The following is a 22,144-nucleotide window of genomic DNA, read 5'->3' on the forward strand; positions in this document are numbered from 1 at the left end:
CACCTTTTAATGCTGACCAAGCAGTGTTCTTGAGTATCATTAAAGTGCCATATTGAAAGTTACATTCACTAAATCCAGTAGAACATAGATAATGTGGATTTTTTCCTCCTCGTACCCTTCAGTTTTACTAGTACTTTGAACTAAGAGGAAATTATTAGAGGTGAAATTGCCTCTGATGGAGAAGTGGGACAAGGCCACTTTAGAGTGATGCTATGCAGGGTTGCTGCTGTCCCAGCAGCTGTGTAGTGGGATTCTGCCATCTTGCATGCTTTGGAGGTTGAGCTCTGTGCCCTTCCTGCAATAAGTAGGTGTGAATGACAATGATGTGGCAGGCTCTGGGGATGCCTCTGGACAAATCCATTTACCTGAACATCCTGGGGAACAGTTGCTATTCCAGACTGCTTGTTGAGTGTCAGCCATGCACTGGCTCAAAAGTATATCTAGCTCAGCGGTTCTCAAACTGGGGTTGGGACCCCAAAATGGGTCGTAACCCTGTTTCAATGGGGTCGCCAGCGCTGGCGTTACACTTGCTGGGGCCCAGGACTGAAGCCAAAGCCTAAGCCCCACCGCCCGGGGCTGAAGCTGAAGCTCCAGGGCTTCAACCCTGGGCAGCGGGGCTCAAACTTCAGCCATGGGTGGCAGGGCTCAGGTTACAGGACCCCTGCCTGGGCTGAAGCTCTTGGGCTTTGACTTTGCACTCCCCACCCGGGGTGGCGGGGATGGGGCTTTAGCGTTGGTCCCTCCAGCTGGGGTGGAGGGGCTTGGGCAGACTCGGGCTTTGGTCCTCCCTCCTGGGGTCATGTAGTAATTTTTATTGTCAGAAGGGGGTCGCAGTGCAATGATGTTTGAGAACCCTTGACTAGCTTAAAGAAACAAGGTATATTCTGGTTAATGAGCTGAGTGAATTTGCATATTAATAACAGTCAAATTCTGAAAAAAGCATACTCCGCTCACTTGCTGAAATACACATTTGTTGGATTTGAACGTTTGCAATGCAAAATCATTCTAAAGCAAACATAGGCACTTTGATCAAAGGGGTGCATTAGCTTGTGTCAAATGTTGACAGGTTTTGTTTTTGGTTTGGCTTTTTTTCCCCTCTTTTAAACAATGATCATTCAGAAGAAATATACTGATTCTCTCCCCCCCCCCCCCCCCCGCAATGAAACCGGTTTCTAGTTGACACTTACTGTCTGCCATGATTTCTTGGGCTGCCACGGTTAGGTTATGCCAGGCACTGGCTTCTCTGTCCAGAGGCTTTGAGATGAAGATATCTCCACTATTGGATATTTTGACATAGTCCCCACTAGGGCTGGATCTTCGGAGGGTATATCTGTGTTTTATTTAAGAAGGATAATCCTCAACAAAACAAGAATAGTAACAGTGTGTAGCATTTCAGTGATTCATAGCAGAAGGTCTGGAAGTTGTTCAAAATTATATGATAAACTGCAGATCTGATCATTTGCATTTACCATGCGCTTTGCTAACCATTCTCCTCTCGGACTAACATTTTAAACAGCTTCAAACACGTGGCAGAGAAATATTTTCTTCTCTTCCAGCCCTCCTCACCAGATAGAATTTCCCCCCAAAATTACCTGGGCCAGAATAGAGTAATTAGCCCAATATATCTTATGTCAGCTAGAAAATTTTCCCAAATTTGTTGTGTAGATTTATTTATTTATTACTCCTTTGCTGATTTTAAATTAGTTCACTTTGTTTTAATTTTGGAGACTATACATGTCAAGGCAGTAGTTGCAATATAAAAAATTGCAACAGTAATTGTACAAAAACATAAAGTAAGACCTACAGAATTGTGCATTTTCACTTGTCTGCTAATCTGCATAGGCATAATGCGCATGTGCTATCATAGTGACTGTATGTGGTAATTGCATGTGCAAGTGCCCAGGCACTTAACTTTTGTGCAGTTATTGTGTGTGTGTGACTGCACATGCAGATTATGCATTTTTGCATACACAGTTCTGAAAGTTTGGCCAACTTCCTTTAAATTCTCAACATTTTAAAGATATAACAATGTCATTTGCTGGGAACTGATGTAGTATCCAGCATCATTTACCTGATTTTCCGTTTTGCTGCATCAGGATCTACTGCCAAAACTGTGCCAAGTGGGTTTTTTGGGAGGTAGTTTTCTTTTATTTTATAAACATAGGATGGCTGAGAGAAGATGGGAGGCTCGTCAACATCAAGAATTTCAATGGTAATGGCTGCAATGCTCTTTGGCCCACCAGACTTGAAGAAACGCATATTAACTGTTGGATCAGTTGCTTCAATGTCAAACTTGTACTCTTTTATTTTTTCATAGTCCAATGGCTAAATGAAAAGAGAAACATTCTCAGTCAGTAATAAAAATGCTATATATGCAAACTAAAGCACTGTACTGCAATGTGTGATTTGGAAATGCTAGTATGTTGTAACGGAACGAGATTATCAGGGAATCATTTATTCAGTGAATTTCTCCCATTTTATGTGTATTTATTACTTGAGCAGCTTGACTTTTTTCACAAATCTAGTCTTTATTCAAAATTCAGCACATAATTCTCAGTCTGTACTTTTATGTTTACAGTTCTGTGGCTACAAGCTTCAGTCAGAGCCAGCTATCTCTGACCGTAGGCAGGATAGCTAGTCTAAGGTGATCTGAGCTAGCTCCTTTCTTGAAAGGTGAGGCTGAAATCCACATCTCTGCCCTTCCCAACCACATTCATTGAATGCAGGAGATGGGGCTTTCTTGCCTGAGAGCCAAGACCCTTAACTGTAAACTACAGCCAGCAATCCAGCTAATAGTAAACAAACTATACCAGATTCTTATTTCATGGTAGAGGTCTGTTGGTGCCCTACCTACCAAAGAGAGGCTGGCTATGATAGGCCTCTCAGCCAAACTTGCTCACTGTGTGCAGAGTAGATTGCAGCGTTCATGCTACGTGTGAGAGCAATTGAACTCAGGAGAGATTTGGACATTTTGCCACGAGTTTGGAGTGGTGCAATATTATCAGTGCTTTAATGTAGCCAGAAATGCCTGGAAGTAGGCATGTCCAAGAGAGAACAATTTAATCTACAATGAAATAAGAATCCGGTATAGTATTTCTTTTTTGGGGGTGTGTGTGGGAGGGGGGCGGGCAGAATTCCTTTTCTGTATCCTATCAGCACCATACCTTCGAGTGCTGTCTTGTTTGCTTTTTTTAAAAGCTGCATATTTAGGGCAGTAGGAATGCTGCAAATTTCATCTCATGCCTTGCTGTAACTTGAACTCACTAAGGCTATAAAGTGTGTATATTCAGGATTCCTACTGCAAAGCTTGGATCTGACCTAAACGTTGGAGAGAGATTTCACAGCCTGCACAGGACTCAAGAAAATAAAACAACATCTCCAAACAGCTGTGAATGTTGAGATGCTCATAATCTCTGAGTTGGTATTCTGTCCGAAGCATTCAAAAGCCATGTAACAAGTCATCAGAATCATGAGATTTTGAGAAGTAAAAAAATGTGGGTATATTTCTTTGTCTTCTCATTTTGTTTTTAGGGTTCACATTTTCTTTTTTTCCCTTTTTCAACCATAAATGCTAGAAACCTATTTTTTTAATGAAATCTGAGATTCTCCTGCAATCACATTACTGTAAGAGCTGAGGCTTTAAGAAAAACACCAACCATCCCTAATTTTGAAGGTTGAGTCCATCTCTACCTTGTAGATAGTGTAGGTGTAGACAGCAGTGTTTGAGATACCCAGTATTCCTCATATAATACACTAATCTGAAACATGCTAATTAAATAGTGATAAAGGTGTTAAACTTATGACTGGACATAGTGGTAGAGACAATGGCCTTGAAACTGTTACATAAGCATTGACGTTTTGCCTTAGAGGACAGTGCAAACTTATCTCTGAGACAAAAACATGGGGACAAATTCATTCTTCTGGAAACTCCACGGATTCCAGTGAAATCGCATCATGGATGACTCTTGTCCATTATGAACTTCAAACAATGAACTGAGCCTTTAAGTAGTTCAAGTCCCGACTCCCCTTTTCTCCCACCCCTACCTTCTTCCAGATCATGTGCTCGAGCAGGTGAGGAAGAGTCATGCCTGCTTTGTAATATAAGCAGCAGCATTTTCCCCACAGTGGGAGAGGCCTGCAGGGAGGAGGAGATGCTTGGAGACCTGGGGAAGAGCAGCAGTTTGGTGGAGGTGTGTTGGGAACTGCGGTACTAGCGGCTGTGCCTTTAAGGGCTGAGCTTCCCGGATAGCATTTGGGTGGGGCTTTGTGAAGCTCTTGTTAAACTCAGCCAATTAGAAACAGACTCAGAATAAATCACAATAAATCTTGCAAGCACTCGCCACTTTCAGCACTGTGGGATCACTGAACACCACAGAAAGAGGCCATGGAGGAGGCCTAGTGACGAGGCCAATGTTACCAGCTCTTACGATTTTTATGAAGTCTTTGTGTTTAAGACCCTGATGCTGGAATAGAGGGATCTGAGAATCTCAGCTTCATTTAAAAAAAAAAAATTCTAGTCCTGTTGACGACAAAGAAAAGCTTGAAAACATGAAGTGTGTATATATAGTCAAACAGCTCAGGAACCAGGAAGCAAATAAAAACAGAACTGAATTTATAATATAAAGTAGTATCATGATTTTTTGGGGGGGCGGAGTCATGATTTTTGAATTCTTGGGGTTGGTAGTGCTGAAGCTAATGATGAAATATCCCTGATACCAGTGACGCAGGTTTGGGAGCTTGAGGGCAGGGTTTTGGGGAAGGCCCAGGCTCGTGGAGCCCCTACCACAGTACCTGGAGGTAGTGTGAAAACCCTCCTGTTTGCAGGGGAAAGGGTGGGAAAGGCAGTGAAGACTCCGGGAGGACAAAGTGCTATAAAACTTAAAGAAGGGAGAGGTAAAGAGATTAACTAGAAGAGTTTGAATTTTTCACTTCATTTGGACTTTGACCCCAGAAGGGGGTCAGGAAAGTCAAAGCATTAAAATTACTGGCCCACCAAGCTATCCAAATACCTAAGGACAGGGGAAACTAAGACGCCAAGCTGAGGGGAATCTGAGGTGTGCAATCTGGCATCTGATCAGGTAAGTCTCCATTATACACTGTGTGGGAAAATGAGTTTTTTATCCTACTAATAATACCGAATCAATGCACTTAATATGTATGTTACCTTGAAACTAAAAAAAAAAAAGTTGGATTTTTCTGTTCCATATTGTTTTTAGAGTATAGCTTGCCTAGATATCAATTGTCAACACAACAAACAACACATTTTTCTTTGTCACTAGGAATTGTACCTTCTTTGGCTTAATTATTCCTTCGTTGGTGAATGCATTTGGTATAATTTCAAAGGTATCTCTATAGTGTCCTCTGACAAAATTATACTTCGTGTTTCTGTTTTGTGGCTCATCAATGTCTTCTACTTTCAATCTGCCGACTTCACTTCCTACTCGAATGTTTTCAGGGACTTTAAAGTGGAACGATTCTGTTTTAAAACAAACAAACAAATTTAAAAACCACAGCCCCCTAAACACCACACATTCAAGTGAGAATTCTGTTAATCAATTGTTCATCTCAATTTATTTTTAGTAACAAGAACATAATTTCACAGAGAATATTGAGATTTGTCCCTGCAGACAAAGTAAGTTTTTAATTTTAAAAACTGCATTGATGCTCAAAAATGTCAAGATACCACTGAATGGATTTATTCTGCCCAGGATGTGCATCACAGCTTAATTGCAAAATTCAGGGCCTTTAATCAAACTTAAGCATACAGTGCTGGGTGGGGGGTGGGAAATGAGGAATCGGGAAGGGAGGAAGTTCTAATCATTTCAAGAGATATTTTAGCAATTTTTATAAAGAAATAAATCTTGATTGGATAAACTCTGATGAAACCATTTGTTTTAATCATGCCTGTTCGTGCCTTTCAAACAAAAAATCACTCTCACAACTTACGCTGTTTAAATGTTGGGAAGTTGTCATTGATGTCGGATAAAGTAATGATGACTGTAGCAGTGCTTGAATCCCCACCGTGAAGCCCTGGAGAATCTTTTGCTTTAACAACAATTTCGTATGTAGACTGAGTCTCTCTGTCTAAATCAGCTGTGGCTGTAGAAATCACTCCTTTAAAAAACACATTAAAAAGGATCAGTTTGTGATGTTACGCCCCATGTTCCTCATAGAAGTATTGTTATGAGATGAATATGGCCAGGGCCGTCCCTAGCAATTCTGGGGCCCTACGCAGCCCCGCCCCCAGGGAAAGGGGTGTGGGGGAGGGGAGGAGCAGGGGGCAGGCCCCAGGCCTCTGCGGAGGGTGGGGCTGTCTTGGTGGCTAGGGGGGAACCACTCACCGGCGGTGTGGCTGGGGCTTGGTCGCTGCACTTCCCGCGGCCGGTGAGTGCAGGCCCAGCCTTACTGCAGTCCTCAGGGGGCTGGGGCTGGGGCTGGGGCAGAGCAGGGACAGGAAAAGGCGGGGCTGGGGCGGGGCGGGAAAAGCTGGAGCAGCACACAGCTGCGCAGGGCACCAGGAAATGTGGTGCCCCAAATTTTCTGGTGCCCTATGCAGCTGCCTACTTTGCGTATGGGTAAGGATGGCCCTGAATATGGCACAACTAAGATATGTTTTATGCAAGATGGGTCATGTGAGGTTTATTGGAAAGGTTATGACTTACTGAATGTGATTATCCAGTTTGTATGAATGTATCATTTCTGTGTCTGAAGTTAGAAATATTGACTCTGTAATAATTACAACTGTGTTTTCACCTGGGGAATGCCCACCAGACAGTATGCAAACAGCCTGGATGGGCCATTAGGAAGGACAATGAGACTTTGAAGATACTACTCTAGCCTCCTTCCTGAGAAGTTTCCTGGGAGGCTGCTTTAACCCTGCAGGGTCAGGTGATCATGTCACCTAGTTCTGGACATCATTTTGGACTTCTGGTATTTTTCCATTAGAAGAGGTGGGGGTCAAACTAGGAAACAAAGGATTCCTGCAATGTGTAAATCCTATTTAAGGCTGGGGAATGAGTTAATCTTGGCTCGTCTCCACTGCCTCTCTCCCCAAGAAGGAAGACTGCTGAAAACACCAGAAGAAACAAAGGAATTAAGCTGCGAGGGTGGGTGGGACAGCAGCTGAGCCCAGGTGAGAAAGGTCAGCCTGTGAAGGGTATATGAGGAGATTTAAGCTGAAAGCAGTGCAGTTTACCTTCAAGAAACTCTACAACCTGCATAAAACAACATTTAGTGTGAGAAATTACTATTTGTAGTTAATTTCTTTAATGCATTAAGCCTAGTTGGCACATTTTGTTTTATTTGCTCAGTAATCTGCTTTAATGTTTTCTATCCCTGATAATCACTTAAAATCTACCTTTTTGAAGTTGTTAAACTTTTATCTTTTTGTTTATTCTAAAACCTGGTTTGTGTGATTCATAACTAGGGGATGGGGGAGAACGAATTTCATGAGCTTACGCTGTATAGATCTCCATACAGTGGAAGACCATATAATTTTGGGTTTATACTCCAGAAGGTGTGTGCACTAGAGTGCTGGGCAATTCCCCGAGCTGAGTCTTTCCACACACTGCTGATTGCAGATTCTGTGTGGTTCTACAGCTGGGTGTGTCCCGACTGGGGGGTGGGTGTGTGTGTGTGTGTGTGCGCGTGTGCAGCAGGACAGGGTAAGGGAGCCTTGGCTGGTGGGCTCACTGGGACCCCAATATATCAGGTGGCCGAAGTGGGGGGTCCAACCTGTCACATTTATTCTAGCATTTTTCACTTCTTGGCAATCTTCTGTTAGATGTCCCTGCGTGTACTTCTGCTGTTGGCTTTAAGTAGCGTTTTGGCTATTGCTTCTAATGCTGTGGTTAGAAATCTGATTTCTAAATGATGGGATGTTTTGTTTATCTCCATACACTATTTTGCATTTTTGAATATTTTGATTACAAAGCCACAAACACTGGCTAAATAGTATTCTCCTATTATAGATATCCTTTGTAGAGGTACTGCAGCTGGAAAAAGTAATGGATCCTTGCACAGTGTACTGCTGGGAATAACGTTACTGGTTTAAACATGTACATCTAATAGCCGGGTTTATTGTATGATGAATGAATTAGGAAACGCTCAGGTATTTGGGAGTAAGGGTAAAGCCCTTTAAAGTGTGTACATGTACTCTGTAGAAGCAATATTTTATGTACATCTGGATATAATCAGGCTCATGCGCTGCCCCCTATTTCTACTTAGCATGGGAATAATCTGAGGTGTGGCTGGACACAGAAAACATTGGCAGATCAAGCACGTTAACGTGTAACAATAGCTCCACAAAGGTCCTCGAGGGCTTGCAGAGCAAGGTCTCCATGAACTTATTGGAGAAGTCAAGTTCAGTGCTATGCTGCATGCATGTACATCCAGCCAAACTATGGTGCCATGGCTTTGTACGTGAATGCATCTAATGTAACAATGGAAGTCGTGGCATTCAACAAATGATGCAGCCTTTTTCTCTAGTGGAGATCAGTTGACTGTGGGTGGTGGAAAAAATGAGTGCTGTACGCTATCTCAAAAGGTGTCTGGAAAAGCTGTCAGACTTCCTTTTTAATTAATCTATAGACACAACCTCAGCTTGAAGCTGCTATTTATATGCATAAAGATTCTGGGAAATGGTAAAATTCATTTACATATTTCAAATGTATTTCTATAGTTTGAATATTTATAGGAACCCTCCTGCTGTACTATATCATCAAAAAGGTGACCATTGCACTTATTGGAAAAATTAGTGAATCTATGCCTTGTAATTGGTATGAAGACGGTGGGAGCTAACTCTCTGCCCCATATAGCAAACAGCATGATGGTAGACCTAAAATAGAGGTAAACACAGTATTTATAAAAGTTAACTACAATTCTGAGTGGTTTTACAAAGCTCCAGTAAGGCAGACAATGACTAACTCAATTGTCAGTGCTTAAGGGCCAAATCAACTGCTGAAAGTCTACCTGTTATCCCCCCAGTGAGATGCATAAACTGGATTAGTTGGGTTCAGGGGTCCCAGGACAAAGACACTTGGACACAGATGAAAGGATTGCCTCTCTATGAGCTCTTCAGGGGGAGACAATGAAAATCAGACTGAGATGGGGGCAGAGGCTGGAGAGGTGCAGACACTTGTCCTGGGACAAACTTGAACATTTAGGCAAGTAAAGATTTACGGGAGATAACAAAAGCCTATATGCATACTGTGTTAACCTTTTCCCTCTCTGTTACGTTCCTATGGATACGTTATTAATACTTTTGTTTTGAAGAGGCTGTTCTCTGTCACTGCATTTACCAGCTGGTCACAGCTGCCAAAGGGAAATCTGTAGCAGAGGACTCCTGGGTGGCAAACAGGGATACTGTGACATGAGGACCCTGTCTAAAAGTGGGGTTATTTGTGGGATTCCACCCTGAGAGAAATACAGGCATGAGCCTGTCACTTAGTGATGCCCATGGAGAGATTGAATGAAGGGTCTAGGATACAGCCACCCCTTGCCCTATAACAGGTTTAAGAATTTCGGTGATGTACAGTATTTCTGTGCTATCTTGTTCTTATTCCTGGTCAGTGGCATGAATGAGCTCACTCAGAACAGAAGTTGTTGGCTAAATTCAGCTCAATTCAGCCTTGAGCTATACTGCCTTCGCTGCACCTGCCTTCACCGGGGAAAACTCACCCCTTTACCTCCCCCCCCCCCCAGCAGTTAGCACACAAATGTCTTTTGGTTTTTCAGTTCACTTTTACATTCCTAAATTATACAGACATTGACACTTTGTCACTGTACCAGAACAAAACCTCTCTGTAAATACATACATTCTTGCTGATGACTAAACTTCCAACTCCTTCTCCCACTTGGCTAGAATGATAAAGGCTTAAACGTGTGACATTTTGTAACGTATATGGTAAAAGTCGAAAAATGTGTGTCATGCCTACCAGATTCATCAACTGTGAAATAGCGCTCTCCTTGAATAACTTGGTATATAACTGTGGCATGACCTGCAACTGTTGGGTCATCAGCATCCACTGCTGTCACTTTGGTGACTGAAGTTCCTAGAGAAGGAATTATCAAATGATACATTTTACTAAAAATCCCCTCTGTTAAACAGAAACATAAGGAGAAATGAGTAGTCAAAGAACTTACCTACTGGTGACATTTCTGGGACAGAACCATTGAATGCTTTTTGTACAAACACAGGAACATTATCATTAACATCATAGACTTTGATGATAAATGTGGATGGTGGCTCCAGTTCCTTGTTGGTTGTTCTGTCAATACAGTGAGCTGTCAGATTATACTCTGATTTCTTTTCTCGGTCCAGCCTCTCAAATGCATACACATCTCCGGTGTCTTCACGGACTTTAAAGATGCTGTTGGCATATTCCCCCTCAAGAACATACATAGCATTCTTCTTCCTTGCACTTGATGTGATCTAGAAAGCATAGTTGAGGGAGTTAAAAGTGAGTTTTAAAATCTGAAAACAGAACACTTTAAGCCTGGAGGTGGACATAATAATCACACAGATAAATTCAACAACTAGCTAAAGCCATTACTTTAGTTCATCTATAAATAATTTGCAATTGCTGGTTTGCACAAATCAAGTATAAATTAGGGAATTCCTGCCTCATTTTCCCCTTTGAAGGATGGGCAGTGTCATAAATATAAAGGGAAGGGTAAACCCCCTTGAAATCCCTCCTGGCCAGGGGAAAGCTCCTCTCACCTGTAAAGGGTTAAGAAGCTAAAGGTAACCTCGCTGGCACCTGACCAAAATGACCAATGAGGAGACAAGATACTTTCAAAAGCTGGGAGGAGAGAGAGAAACAAAGGGTCTGTGTCTGTCTGTATGCTGCTTTTGCCAGGGACAGAACAGGAATGGAGTCTTAGAACTTTTAGTAAGTAATCTAGCTAGGTATGTGTTAGATTATGATTTCTTTAAATGGCTGAGAAAAGAATTGTGCTGAATAGAATAACTATTTCTGTCTATGTATCTTTTTTGTAACTTAAGGTTTTGCCTAGAGGGGTTCTCTATGTTTCTGAATCTAATTACCCTGTAAGATATCTACCATCCTGATTTTACAAGGGGGATTTCTTTATTTCTATTTACTTCTATTTTTTATTAAAAGTCTTCTTGTAAAAAACTGAATGCTTTTTCATTGTTCTCAGATCCAAGGGTTTGGGTCTGTGGTCACCTATGCAAATTGGTGAGGCTTTTTATCCAACATTTCCCAGGAAAGGGGGGGTGCAAGTGTTGGGAGGATTGTTCATTGTTCTTAAGATCCAAGGGTCTGGGTCTGTAGTCACCTAGGCAAATTGGTGAGGCTTTTTACTAAACCTTGTCCAGGACGTGGGGTGCAAGGTTTTGGGAAGTATTTTGTGGGGAAGGACGCGTCCAAACAGCTCTTCCCCAGTAACCAGTATTAGTTTGGTGGTGGTAGCGGCCAGTCCAAGGACAACGGGGGTAATATTTTGTACCTTGGGGAAGTTTTGACCTAAGCTGGTAAAGATAAGCTTAGGAGGTTTTTCATGCAGGTCCCCACATCTGTACCCTAGAGTTCAGAGTGGGGGAGGAACCTTGACAGGCAGTTATCCAATTTACAATCAGAAAGGCGACATTTATATACACCCAGAAGTGCACCACCAAACTTTACAGTTGGGTTTTTGAGGCCATTTGATGCCTATATCGCTTTTCCACTATCACCTCTTCCTAGCTACTCTTTTTATAAGTTCAATCCAGCTATTAGCAATATACATTGTCCCACTAAAAATGGCCTGAATTTTCAGACCTAAATGCGGAGACTGGAAACGCTCACCAGTTTTGTTTTTCCAATAATGTTGTCTTATCCCAAGTCTTTCAAAAGTGACTAATGACTTTCTGATTTCCAGAAAGTGCCTAGGACCCACCCTCTGAAAGTTTGGCCCTCTTTTTAATAAGGTTTCCTAAGCTATCATTCGAAATCACTAGTTAATTTTGAAGATCTAGGCTTAAGTTTCTTGGTTTTAATGCCATTTTTGTAAACCTTACCCAAATGTTGAACCAGAGCAAGTATGTGACATTTCAACTGACAAAATAAATGGACTTGATGAACAGTTGAGGATTTTTATAATTTCTGTAATGGAAATATTATGCAAACACTCAACTTCGGATTGCTATGATCATTAGGCACGTGTTCCACTTATCACAGATTTTGGATCATGGGGTCAAATCCTGACCCCAGTGAAGTCAATAGCAAAACGCCCAACTGGGTCAGGATTTCATCCATGGAATCCAGGGCCCCTTGGAGTGGTGGATCATCTGTCACATCCTGGTATTAATAATGTATTATTTCTTCTACTGCTATTTGGGTTATAGTAGTAACCTCAATGTGCTAGGCGCTTTCAAAGCATGTAATAAGATTTAGTAGTTTACAATTTAAGAAGATGAATAACATAAGAAGGATGGAGGAAAAGGGGAAAAAATATATGATCAACTTTTTAAAAATAATTGAATCCACTCCCCCTACTGGTTCTGTGCATTATTATTAATCTGGAGGTAACTTTATGATTCTTCTATTTCCACATTTTATCTCCCAATTTCTGTCAGAAGATTTAAACCACTTAAAATAACACTTATTATACAATGATATATGTACTCGATATATTAGCACTCTGATTCCATTTATTGCAGTTGGATACTCACTGGCAGTCCTTATAATTAACCAAGAATTTCCAGTCCTACATCTCTGATGTTATCAGAGGTTGCATTTGTTTTTGTGTTTAGCATTTCTGCTTTAGCTTGCTGATGGTCAGGCTATTGCTGTTTAAACAGTTTTTTGTTTACACCTTCCCTTTTTGTAGTATGTCATGGAATTGTTCTTCCTTTAGTCCCCATTTTACGTCACGTTTTTTGTGGCTCCCTGATCCTGTGGCTGCTGAGGGGTGACTTAGAACTCCGAAGATGCAATTTAGCGCAGCTTGAACTCTGCTGGCTCACAGTGACCTCCAGAGGTCATTCTGGCAGCCAAGGCTTCTCAGGTTGTTGGGATGCCCCAGCACATCCCCTGCACCAGGGACCATACTGATGTGACCCAGAGCCTTTACACCAGCTCTGCACCATTCATATATTTCCTTAGTGAAGAGAGATGCTTATGATGGCTTTAAAACTATTCCGATTTTAAAAAAAACAACTCTTCAATAAGTAGATTCTATGCAGGTATTTGTATATTTCAACATGTTCCTTCAAAGTTAATTTTGTGATTGAGTTTGTGGGAAGAAAGTTCTCTTCATTGAAGGGCTTCCTAACTTCGTAAAGTGGTCTTAGGCCTAGGTGCTATGATTTTGATATGAAAGTCTAGCTAAAGAGGGAGAGAGATTGTAAATTTTGGTGGGTTTAACACTTTTTTCATTAGCTTTTACTTTTCTCACTGGTAGAATCTGCCCAGATAGATCATGGTCCGATTAGTGGAAAAAGCTTATTAGATTGGCTAGTTCATCCCCTCAGGGAGTCGTGCCAGATTGTTCCCTACAGCAGTCTTCTTTTAAATGTGTCAGAAAAATTCATATTGTTGTGGGTGTTGTCTAGCTCCCAAGCAGATGCCTGAATATTATTTCTTCATGGGATAAGTGCTTCTCCACTGACGTTTTTTGCTTTGGATCAGCCCTTTCCCCTTGCAATGCTCCAAGGAAGTGCCCTCTCTTGATACATTTTCAGGCGACTGATAAGACAGTCTCACAGAATTTTGGCTAGCATCCCATTACTGTGTCCATTCCTACTCTAACTGAACTACAAAGAATAGAAGATTCTCTGCTTTACAGTATGAATTCTTTTCTTCTTATACTTGGTGATGTAAATTTTCCATTCCACTGTTGTCCTATTAGCACATGGGGGAAAAAAACTTCCACCACATATTAAAGGTAGGAGCGTACTCTTTGCCTTCTCTCACAATCTCTGTTTTACTGATTGAATGTAAAGCACAGGGACTTCCAAAATTGCCTTTGCTACAGTTGTGGGGATGAACCTACAGGGAAAGCATCCCAGGTCATAAAAAATAAAATCAAACTGTATGAGCATATTCCTACTACTGTCACTCAATTTTACATGTCTGCTGCTGTGGCCTTTATTTAAAGACTTAAGTGTTCAGTCCAATGCACTGAATGCAGACGTTGGAAAAGTAATCAAAAGCATTCCACTGCTGGAAGACCACAGAGCACCATACAAAGTGAATTATTCTCTTATTTAGGACAGCACCAGGAATAGAGGTGTTCTCCTCAATCTCCTATTGAATTGGTCTGAAATGAAACAGAAATGCCCTGTGTTATCTGAGAATACCCTATGGCCTCTTTCTGTCTCTCGCTCTCTGCCAGTAAACAGCACTGATCCAGAAAAGTCTGTTTCATTTTACCAAGGCAGGCTGACAGATGCTGATTGTCGTACATGGGAAGAAAACGTACAGCTGCATTTATCAGAAAAGTGTCAAACTTGTTCAGATTGAAGGACTACATTTGAAGAACTTTGCCAGGGTGATGTGCAGTTAATCACAGGATTTTATGAGCAATGCCCTATAGAAAACGAGTTTGCAAGTAGGTCAAGGCTCATTTTTTTTTTTTAACAATTTTTTACTAAATTGTGATAAAACCTGAGGACTACAACATTTCCAAACACAGCCCCCCCCCCCATTTTGGTCTAATCTGAGAACTGTAGGCTTTCTTTTAAAAGAAACAAAACCAAACAAGTCAATCTCATAACTGCATCTAAGATATTACCATAAAGTGGTAATCAAACCACTGAGTGAGTGCTGGTATAACTCTTCTGCCTTTTAAAGTCCATTGTAAACTTTTACATGAAGTCTAACGAGAGTAAATTTCAAGAGTGGTGGGCAATGGCCTAAAATCCCACCCTTTGCGTATACCTAAAGGGAGCCTTTCAAATGATGTTCACTCTTGCAGTATATAGCATGCATGTCAGGTTTAGCTGCCAAATTTTCATGGTTCTTGTTTGATGGCTCGATGAATAAAACAAAACACAAAAATTGACAACCTGTTTGAGATTAGCCATGAACGCAGCATGCCTGGAGAATGGCTGACAGATTAGAATTGTATCCCTTTAGTATATTTAATTCATCTAGTGTTCATGAGACATTTTATATGTCATGGTGACTGATTTTTCTTATTACAGAGACTTGCAGTCAACACAGTTGTTTAATTAGAATATGCAAATTTGCCATGCACGCGGAAATAAGTTGATTGAGTGCTGATAATGACACTAGTCTAAATACAGTATAATTTAGGAAGCCTGCAGATATAAGTGGTAGGACTTAAACTCTTCTGAGACTGTAAGAAGCTGAAGATCTGGTAATATATTTTTGGAAAGGTAGTTTTCCTCTGGATTTGCGGTAAAGTTGTAGATCTGACCTATGACTTTGAAATTAGGACCTGTTAAAGAAATCCATAAGGTAATAAGCAGAAAGAACTTTCTTCAGATTTGCTACAATTGTATTTTGGGCCCAATACAACACAGACTGAAATCAATGGAAAGACTCCTATTGATTTCACTGAGCTTTGAATCAGGTGCTTGGTGAGGGTAAAATCTATTCATAAACTCATTAACTTCTGAAATCTGATTTATTCACACTGACTACATCCATTCCTTAGCTATGTTGCTGTATTAGCTGTTTATAATTCATGTGTGCAGAAATAACAAATCATCAAATTAAATGAGCACACAACACAAGTTTTTGTGTTTGCATCAAATATACTCTGCGCATCTTGACTTCTGGCATAATTAAAAAAAATGTGCACAAATAAAGCATCTCATTCAAATTACTCTTCATTTTTTGATCTGCACAGATTGGTATCTACAGTTAATAATGAAATGCAGACGCATGAATCTACAATTACACATATTAAGCATATCAGAGCTTTATTATCCTTTTAAAAGTGAAGCACAAGTTCAGTAATGTCATATGTGATTTTTAGGGGGCAACCGTGGAGTAATTAGAATATGCACTTCTGCTGCACAATGAACAGATTAAATCTATTTTCAGTAAAACTGGATTCTCAAAATAGACCGTGTTGCTTGTTGGTGGATCAACTGTCTCAAAATGCTCTGTAGGCTAATTTGTTTCATGACTGCCACATAAATCTATCAAAGTTGCAGATTATAGGTTGTTTTAGCAGAATTGACTTCGGAGAGTCAGAGTAGAGGGTAAATAAGATTAGCATAGTTTTGATACTTAAATTTAAATGAGTGATTTGTGTGTGTGTGTGAGAGAGAGAATTTATTAAGTAGTCTTGTAAAACTACCCCTGCTTACTGCAGGCATTTATCACTAACTCCACAATTCCCAAAGCAGTTTGTAAATTGGGTTCCTAACTCTCCCTAAATAACCAGATACTAATGTACAGTCATTGGGGGATGAGAAGTAGTAATGTGTATCTAGGGAGAGAGACTGGCATGCTAAACTACCTAATCATTTCTCTATTGTCTATAGAATTATACAGTTTCTCTGGTAATCAAGTTTTGTCTCTGATACTGAACCACCCACAACCACTTCCTCATACTCACTTTCCCTGTAAAAGGAGAACAGTAGTCAGAATTTATGAATATTGTAACAAAAGCACAAGTTCACTTCTCAATACATTTATTTAGAACTTAGAAGCATGAGCCAGATCCTTTGCTGGAGTAAACTGATGTAGCTGCACTGAAGTTAACAGAGCTGGGCCAATTTACACCAGCAGAAGATATGGCCCTTAAAAGACAGAATTCTGGCCTGTGCTTCAGAAAGAAGATAAAATGGTAGTGTAATATTTAGTGCAACTAATTTACAATTCATCCCATTACATCTGTATGCCACCAAAATACTCCCCAGTTGCACGGATGCCTAACCAATCTATAAAACTGATTTGTATTTTACAAATCAAGTAACTTTATTTTTGTAACATTCTTCTTGGCTTATTATAAATCTTCAGATTGTTACCATTACCCCTATCCTGTAGTTTGGGATTAAAACCACATTACAATTCTTCTTTCTTCTATCACATCTACAATGTCAAAAAGTAACGCTGTTCATCATGCTCTTGGATGGTATTAATTCACCCTAGTTAGTAACTGCTGACTGATTGACATTGTTAATTACCTTTCCAACATGATGTGGTAATGGTGAATTAATCTCTTCCATGATATGCATTTGATTCCAGATCCATTCTCTTTTAAATCGTTTATGACTGTCTGGTGAAAGATTTAGTTTTGTCTTGAAATCTTCTGTGTAAGCGGAGGCTGGAGCCAAGATCAGGGAGAAAAGGAGAATAAGCGTTTTCATCTTCTTTTGCAACCTAGAAAACATTGTAAAATATGAACAGTAGGGAATATAGAACAGATTTCTTAAGCAATGATAAATTGTTGCTAGAGATGGCCAAATTCATGAAGGCTCAGAAATGGCTCTGGCTGAGCTCAACATCCAAACCTATAACCCTACAGAGCCTACCTTTTTGTTCACACACTAATATAGGTCACAATTAACTCCACTGAAGTTACTGGATTTACCCTAGAGTATCAGGCCAATTCATTACAGTAGAACTAAACCTGATTAAAAAAAAATGGAATTTCCATCAGTAGTATGTATCTCGATAGCTTCATCACCATGTATTTTTGAAAGGTTTCTGCGTCCCATTTACGGCTTATCCTGCCCTCCGTCCCCATTTCTGTTGGCACCGAAGTTTGGCGCCATCAGTCATTTTGAAGAAAAGATTATTTTTTTTATGTTTGAATAGGGGGTATGTTGCGTGCTTGTGCTTTGATACATTTGATTGTTTAGAGAAAAAGGTTGAAAGAATAGTGTGTGAGAGCATGAAGATTAAAAATAAGAAAGCTTTGGTAAGGTTTAGAGCAGTGGTTCCCAAACTTGTTCCGCCGCTTGTGCAGGGAAAGCTCCTGACGGGCCAGGCCAGTTTGTTTACCTGCCACATCTGCAGGGTTGGCCAACCATGGCTCCTAGTGGTCACGGTTCGCTGCTCCAAGCCAACGGGAGCCGCTGGAAGCAGCGGCCAGTATGTCCCTCGGTTCACACCGTTTCCAGCAGCTCCCATTGGCCTGGAGCAGCGAACTGCAGCCACTGGGAGCCGCGATTCCTGAACCAATGCTATAATCCCAAGGTTTTTAAACAAGAGCTATCTCCCTCCCCCACCCATCTTTAACTGCCTTATTCTTATCTAAAAAAACCACACCCCAAGCATTTTTCCCCACCATGTAGCCCTTTTACATAGGGGCTTTAATAAAAGTTAAAACCATAAGCCCTGAATAACAAACAATTTTTAAAAGTTTCCCCCTATGTTTTAGACTAAATTGGTCATTTTTTAGTAAGAACAATTTGAAGCTGCAGCAGAACCCCTGTTAGCAAAAGATTTAGTGACTGCCACATAAAAACAGCATCTGTGAGTCAGTGGATCAGAGATAAGAAGGCTGCTTCTTCCCCAAACTTTTTAACAAGTGCAAGTAAAAGTTATATTATGTCTTGTAAAGGAATGAACACTTGAAAAGACAAGCCTATATGAAGACACATCCCTTCATTTAGCACTTTTGCATATGTTTCAATAAAAAGTGAGCATGCAGAAACATCCCAGGGTTAAAAACACAGAGAACCTGTTTATAAAACTAAATTATAGTGATAAAATAGTTTTCCCCCTATGTTTTAGGGAGGGAAAGCAATGGCAGCCCTAAACTATTGGTAAGAGTATCAGGTGGCCTCCCTCCCTAAGTAAGGAGAAGCTTCTATTTAAATGGGTCTGATGATTAAAGATGGCTGCACCTAGAAGTCCGTGGCCAACACAAGCAGTCAAGCCTCTCATGAAGAGACATTATACGGTTGCTGCTATGGGACCTGAAGAAACAAACATACCTTTGTGGCAAACAGTGTTTGACACGGGTGATGGGAGCGGGGAAACGGGGATCGCTAACGATGCGTGTACCTGCAAGAACAACGCGATGGAGAAACACGAAACCAGACCGCTGGGCCAAGATTTGTTTGAGACTCCAGACCCTGGCCAGGAGAACCCAAACGAATCAAACAAAGGGCTGTACGGAGACGAGGCACAGGTACCTTGTATGTAAGAAAGTTCAAGGGATAGTTTGGCAGGGACCCATTCACCAGTGCTCGGTTGGCTAGAGCCTTTTGGATCAAGCCTGCACAGAGACCTATTTCATTTGTTGTTTTTAAAAGCTGCATGCGGAAAGGGTCTCTTGACACACGGTGTAAAAGGTTTTTAAATCAGGTTATGGAAAAAGTACAAAGATGCCTTACACTTATTTCTTACTGTGAATTTTTCAGCAGCTGAGCGATGGCTCTTCAGAGGACTTGGAGGTTCTGGACTCTGACGGCTCCAAAGGGCCGAGTGGACTGGGCCTGATCTGTTTTTGCCCAGATGCTCAACAGAATGCTGAAACAGAAGGGGATGCTTATTCTATAGGCCTGTACTATCTAAAGTTGAGGGAGAAATTTGGTATTAAGCATGTGCGAGTTCATAACTGTAAGACAGTGATTTGTGCAAGCCGTTTTGCACGGAATCATCAAGCACTGCCTGAGAAACAAAATGAGGATTGTCCTGGGTGCACCATAGATGCCCCCAGTCAGAGACATCACAACTGCATGTACTGGTCTTTAGATGATGTGAACTGTAAAATTAAAGAAATTAGCTATAGTTTGTGTATGGAGAGTGTGTTAAATATCATCACCAGGTTGGGATATGCACTGCAGTGCCTCTGTGTAACCCAGGAACATTTAGCTCTAGGGGCAGATTTGGTGGATAAAGTGACAGAGGCCAAGGACCCAAATAGCATTTTAGATGAAATCATCAAACCGACAGATAAATGTTTAATGCGAAATGTTGAAAGTAGTCTTTGTTCAGCAAATTACAAAATCTTTCTAAGAAAAAACACTAACAGTTAGAGTGTGTTTTGGGAACAAAAGAGGGTGTATTGTAAAATAAAACGTCAGTTGAAAATAACTGTGTGAAGCGTGTTTTTATGGAGTTAAAGGGGTGTGAGGTTTGTCAAAAGGGAAGCAGGTTGTTCCCGTAGCATACGTGCAGTTAGGTTACAGTTTGTCAACAACAAGAAGTATACGAGTGTCCTGTTGCTTTAACAAAGGCCCACCCACCCCACACAGCCCTGGTGCTTGTGGATGAGGGATATAGGCTGTTGGGGCATCTGGACCATTGCAAAGCAGCCCCAGAACCCCTCTTAAATCATACCATCTTCTGCTTCGGCTTTACCTTTTCATTTCCCCCTCAGGTCCTCTGAATTAGGACTTAATCATGACCCTTCAGATTTCAACAATGTCTCAGGTCTCTTGTCTGCTGTTTCATATTATTTAATGCTGTACATCATCAAGGATTACAGTTTGCATAAAAGGGTTTTATAAAAACAAAAATATATTCTCTAGTAGCTTAGACAAGATAATGAACAACAAAATTGTAATTGTTGCTTTGCAGGCATTGCTACATAGTGTCTTTAAGTTTGTTTTTGTTAATATTTCTGATAGGCCGTAGGATGTAGGAGGTAATACCTCATAAAGTGGGAAAGTGTTTCCGACTGACTAACGCTTGCCCGTGCTAAAGCATAACAACTAACACAGAATGGCTGCCTATGAAACGGTTTCACTAAAAGAGTTATCAACATTCCCCCTAAAACTCTGGTCAGCTTCCTTACTCCAATGGGCTGATCTCTGTGGCTGTGGCTTTTTTAAAAATTTGTTTGTCCTCGGTTTAGATTTTCTAAAAAACATTAGAAAAGAGGAGAAAGGAGGTGGTGGTTGGGATGGGGTTAGAAAAGTGTGTGTGGCAGGGTGGGGAGGAAGACTCTTTATCTCTGTGTTAGCTTTTTAAAAAAGAACAAAACAAAAAACCTCCTCTTTTTACATAAGCTAATTTTTTCTTGTGTTTTTTGTATAAATCCGAACTTTAAAAAGCAATCTTGTTTATTTTTTTGTTTGTTCTCCCTTCAATTGACAGTTTTCATATTCTTACCCAGTTGCTGTTTTGGTACTTTAAAAAAACTATTTTAAAAAGGATAGGCTAGTATCTTAAGCCTTTTTAGTTCACTAAACTTCTACAGAATATCCCTAAGAAGGGCCTTGTTTTGTTACATCTCAGTCAATACTGCTTTTTCATATTAAACTTTTAAAAAAACAAACATAATGCTTCAAATAGGCCTCACTGCATACAGAATATCCTTAACAAAGGTCATGTTATGTTACATCGCAGTCAATGCTGTATTTTCATGTTAAATGTTAAAACAAACAAACAAACTTTATACAATGAAACACTGCATGTTTAGCAAGTGTTTAAAAGTATGGGGGAAAAGTCGAGGACGGGGGTGTTCTTCAAATAGCCTATCTCTGAGTTTCATGCAGTCACAAAGCGATGGTTTTTGTCTTTTACAATCCGTAAATGGAATAAAATATTTGTTATAACTTTCACAAAGTATCTTTCAATGCAATCTCACCATGTGTTAAAACTTTAACTGTGTTTAAAAAGTTAGGAAAGAAGTCTGTTTAAAAAAAAAACAAGCAAACTGAAGGGGTAACCCCTGGAGCCTTGCTAAGGCAGACTATAGTGCAAGGATCCGCAACCTTTGGCACGCGGCCTCCTAGGGTAAACCTCCTGGTGAGCCGGGCCAGTTTGCTTATCTGCTGCGACCTCAGGTTCGGCTGATCGTGGCTCCCACTTGCTGCAGTTCGCTGCTCCAGGCCAATGGGAGCTATGGGAAGCCGCATGGGCTTGGCCGCCACTTACTGCAGCCCCCATTGGCCTGGAGTGGCAAACTGCAGCCAATGGGAGCCGTGATCATCTGAACCTGTGGACGCAGCAGGTAAACAAACTGGCCCAGACTGCTAGGGGGCTTACCCTGGCGGGCCGTGTGCCAAAGGTTGCCGATCCCTGCTATAGTGCATGGATCAGTGGCTAGCCTAATTAGTCTTATCTGTTTTTAAAATGTGGAGAAAGCCACAGCTCCCACCTGTGCTGTATTATGTTAATAAAATGTATGGACCCAAAACAAACTCAGGAGTTTGTACTTGTGTCTCAGCACATGGGTTGCAAATATTTAAAAACAAAGACATTCTGATGATGCAACAGAAAAATTCATATTAAAATCCAAAAGTCCTAAGAAAACGAAA

At 40.8% G+C, this 22,144-nt stretch overlaps 1 protein-coding gene across 1 annotated transcript in view; it reads right to left on the bottom strand.

The window, feature by feature from the left end:
• CDH5 (cadherin 5) overlaps positions 1 to 22,144 on the bottom strand; it is a 57,484-nt gene that overhangs the window by 7,878 nt on the left and 27,462 nt on the right. The window contains exons 2-8 of the mRNA XM_084644978.1: positions 17,111 to 17,306; positions 10,144 to 10,432; positions 9,936 to 10,052; positions 5,947 to 6,114; positions 5,289 to 5,476; positions 2,072 to 2,325; positions 1,188 to 1,330 (exon numbers count right to left, since the gene is read on the bottom strand). Coding sequence (XP_084501104.1) covers positions 1,188 to 1,330; positions 2,072 to 2,325; positions 5,289 to 5,476; positions 5,947 to 6,114; positions 9,936 to 10,052; positions 10,144 to 10,432; positions 17,111 to 17,293 — 1,342 coding nt within the window. The 5' untranslated portion in view covers positions 17,294 to 17,306. The remainder of the gene's footprint in view (positions 1 to 1,187; positions 1,331 to 2,071; positions 2,326 to 5,288; positions 5,477 to 5,946; positions 6,115 to 9,935; positions 10,053 to 10,143; positions 10,433 to 17,110; positions 17,307 to 22,144) is intronic.

The sequence above is a fragment of the Lepidochelys olivacea genome (assembly GCF_965140295.1).
Source record: "Lepidochelys olivacea isolate rLepOli2 genome assembly, chromosome: 12".
Classification (NCBI taxonomy): Eukaryota; Metazoa; Chordata; order Testudines; family Cheloniidae; genus Lepidochelys; species Lepidochelys olivacea.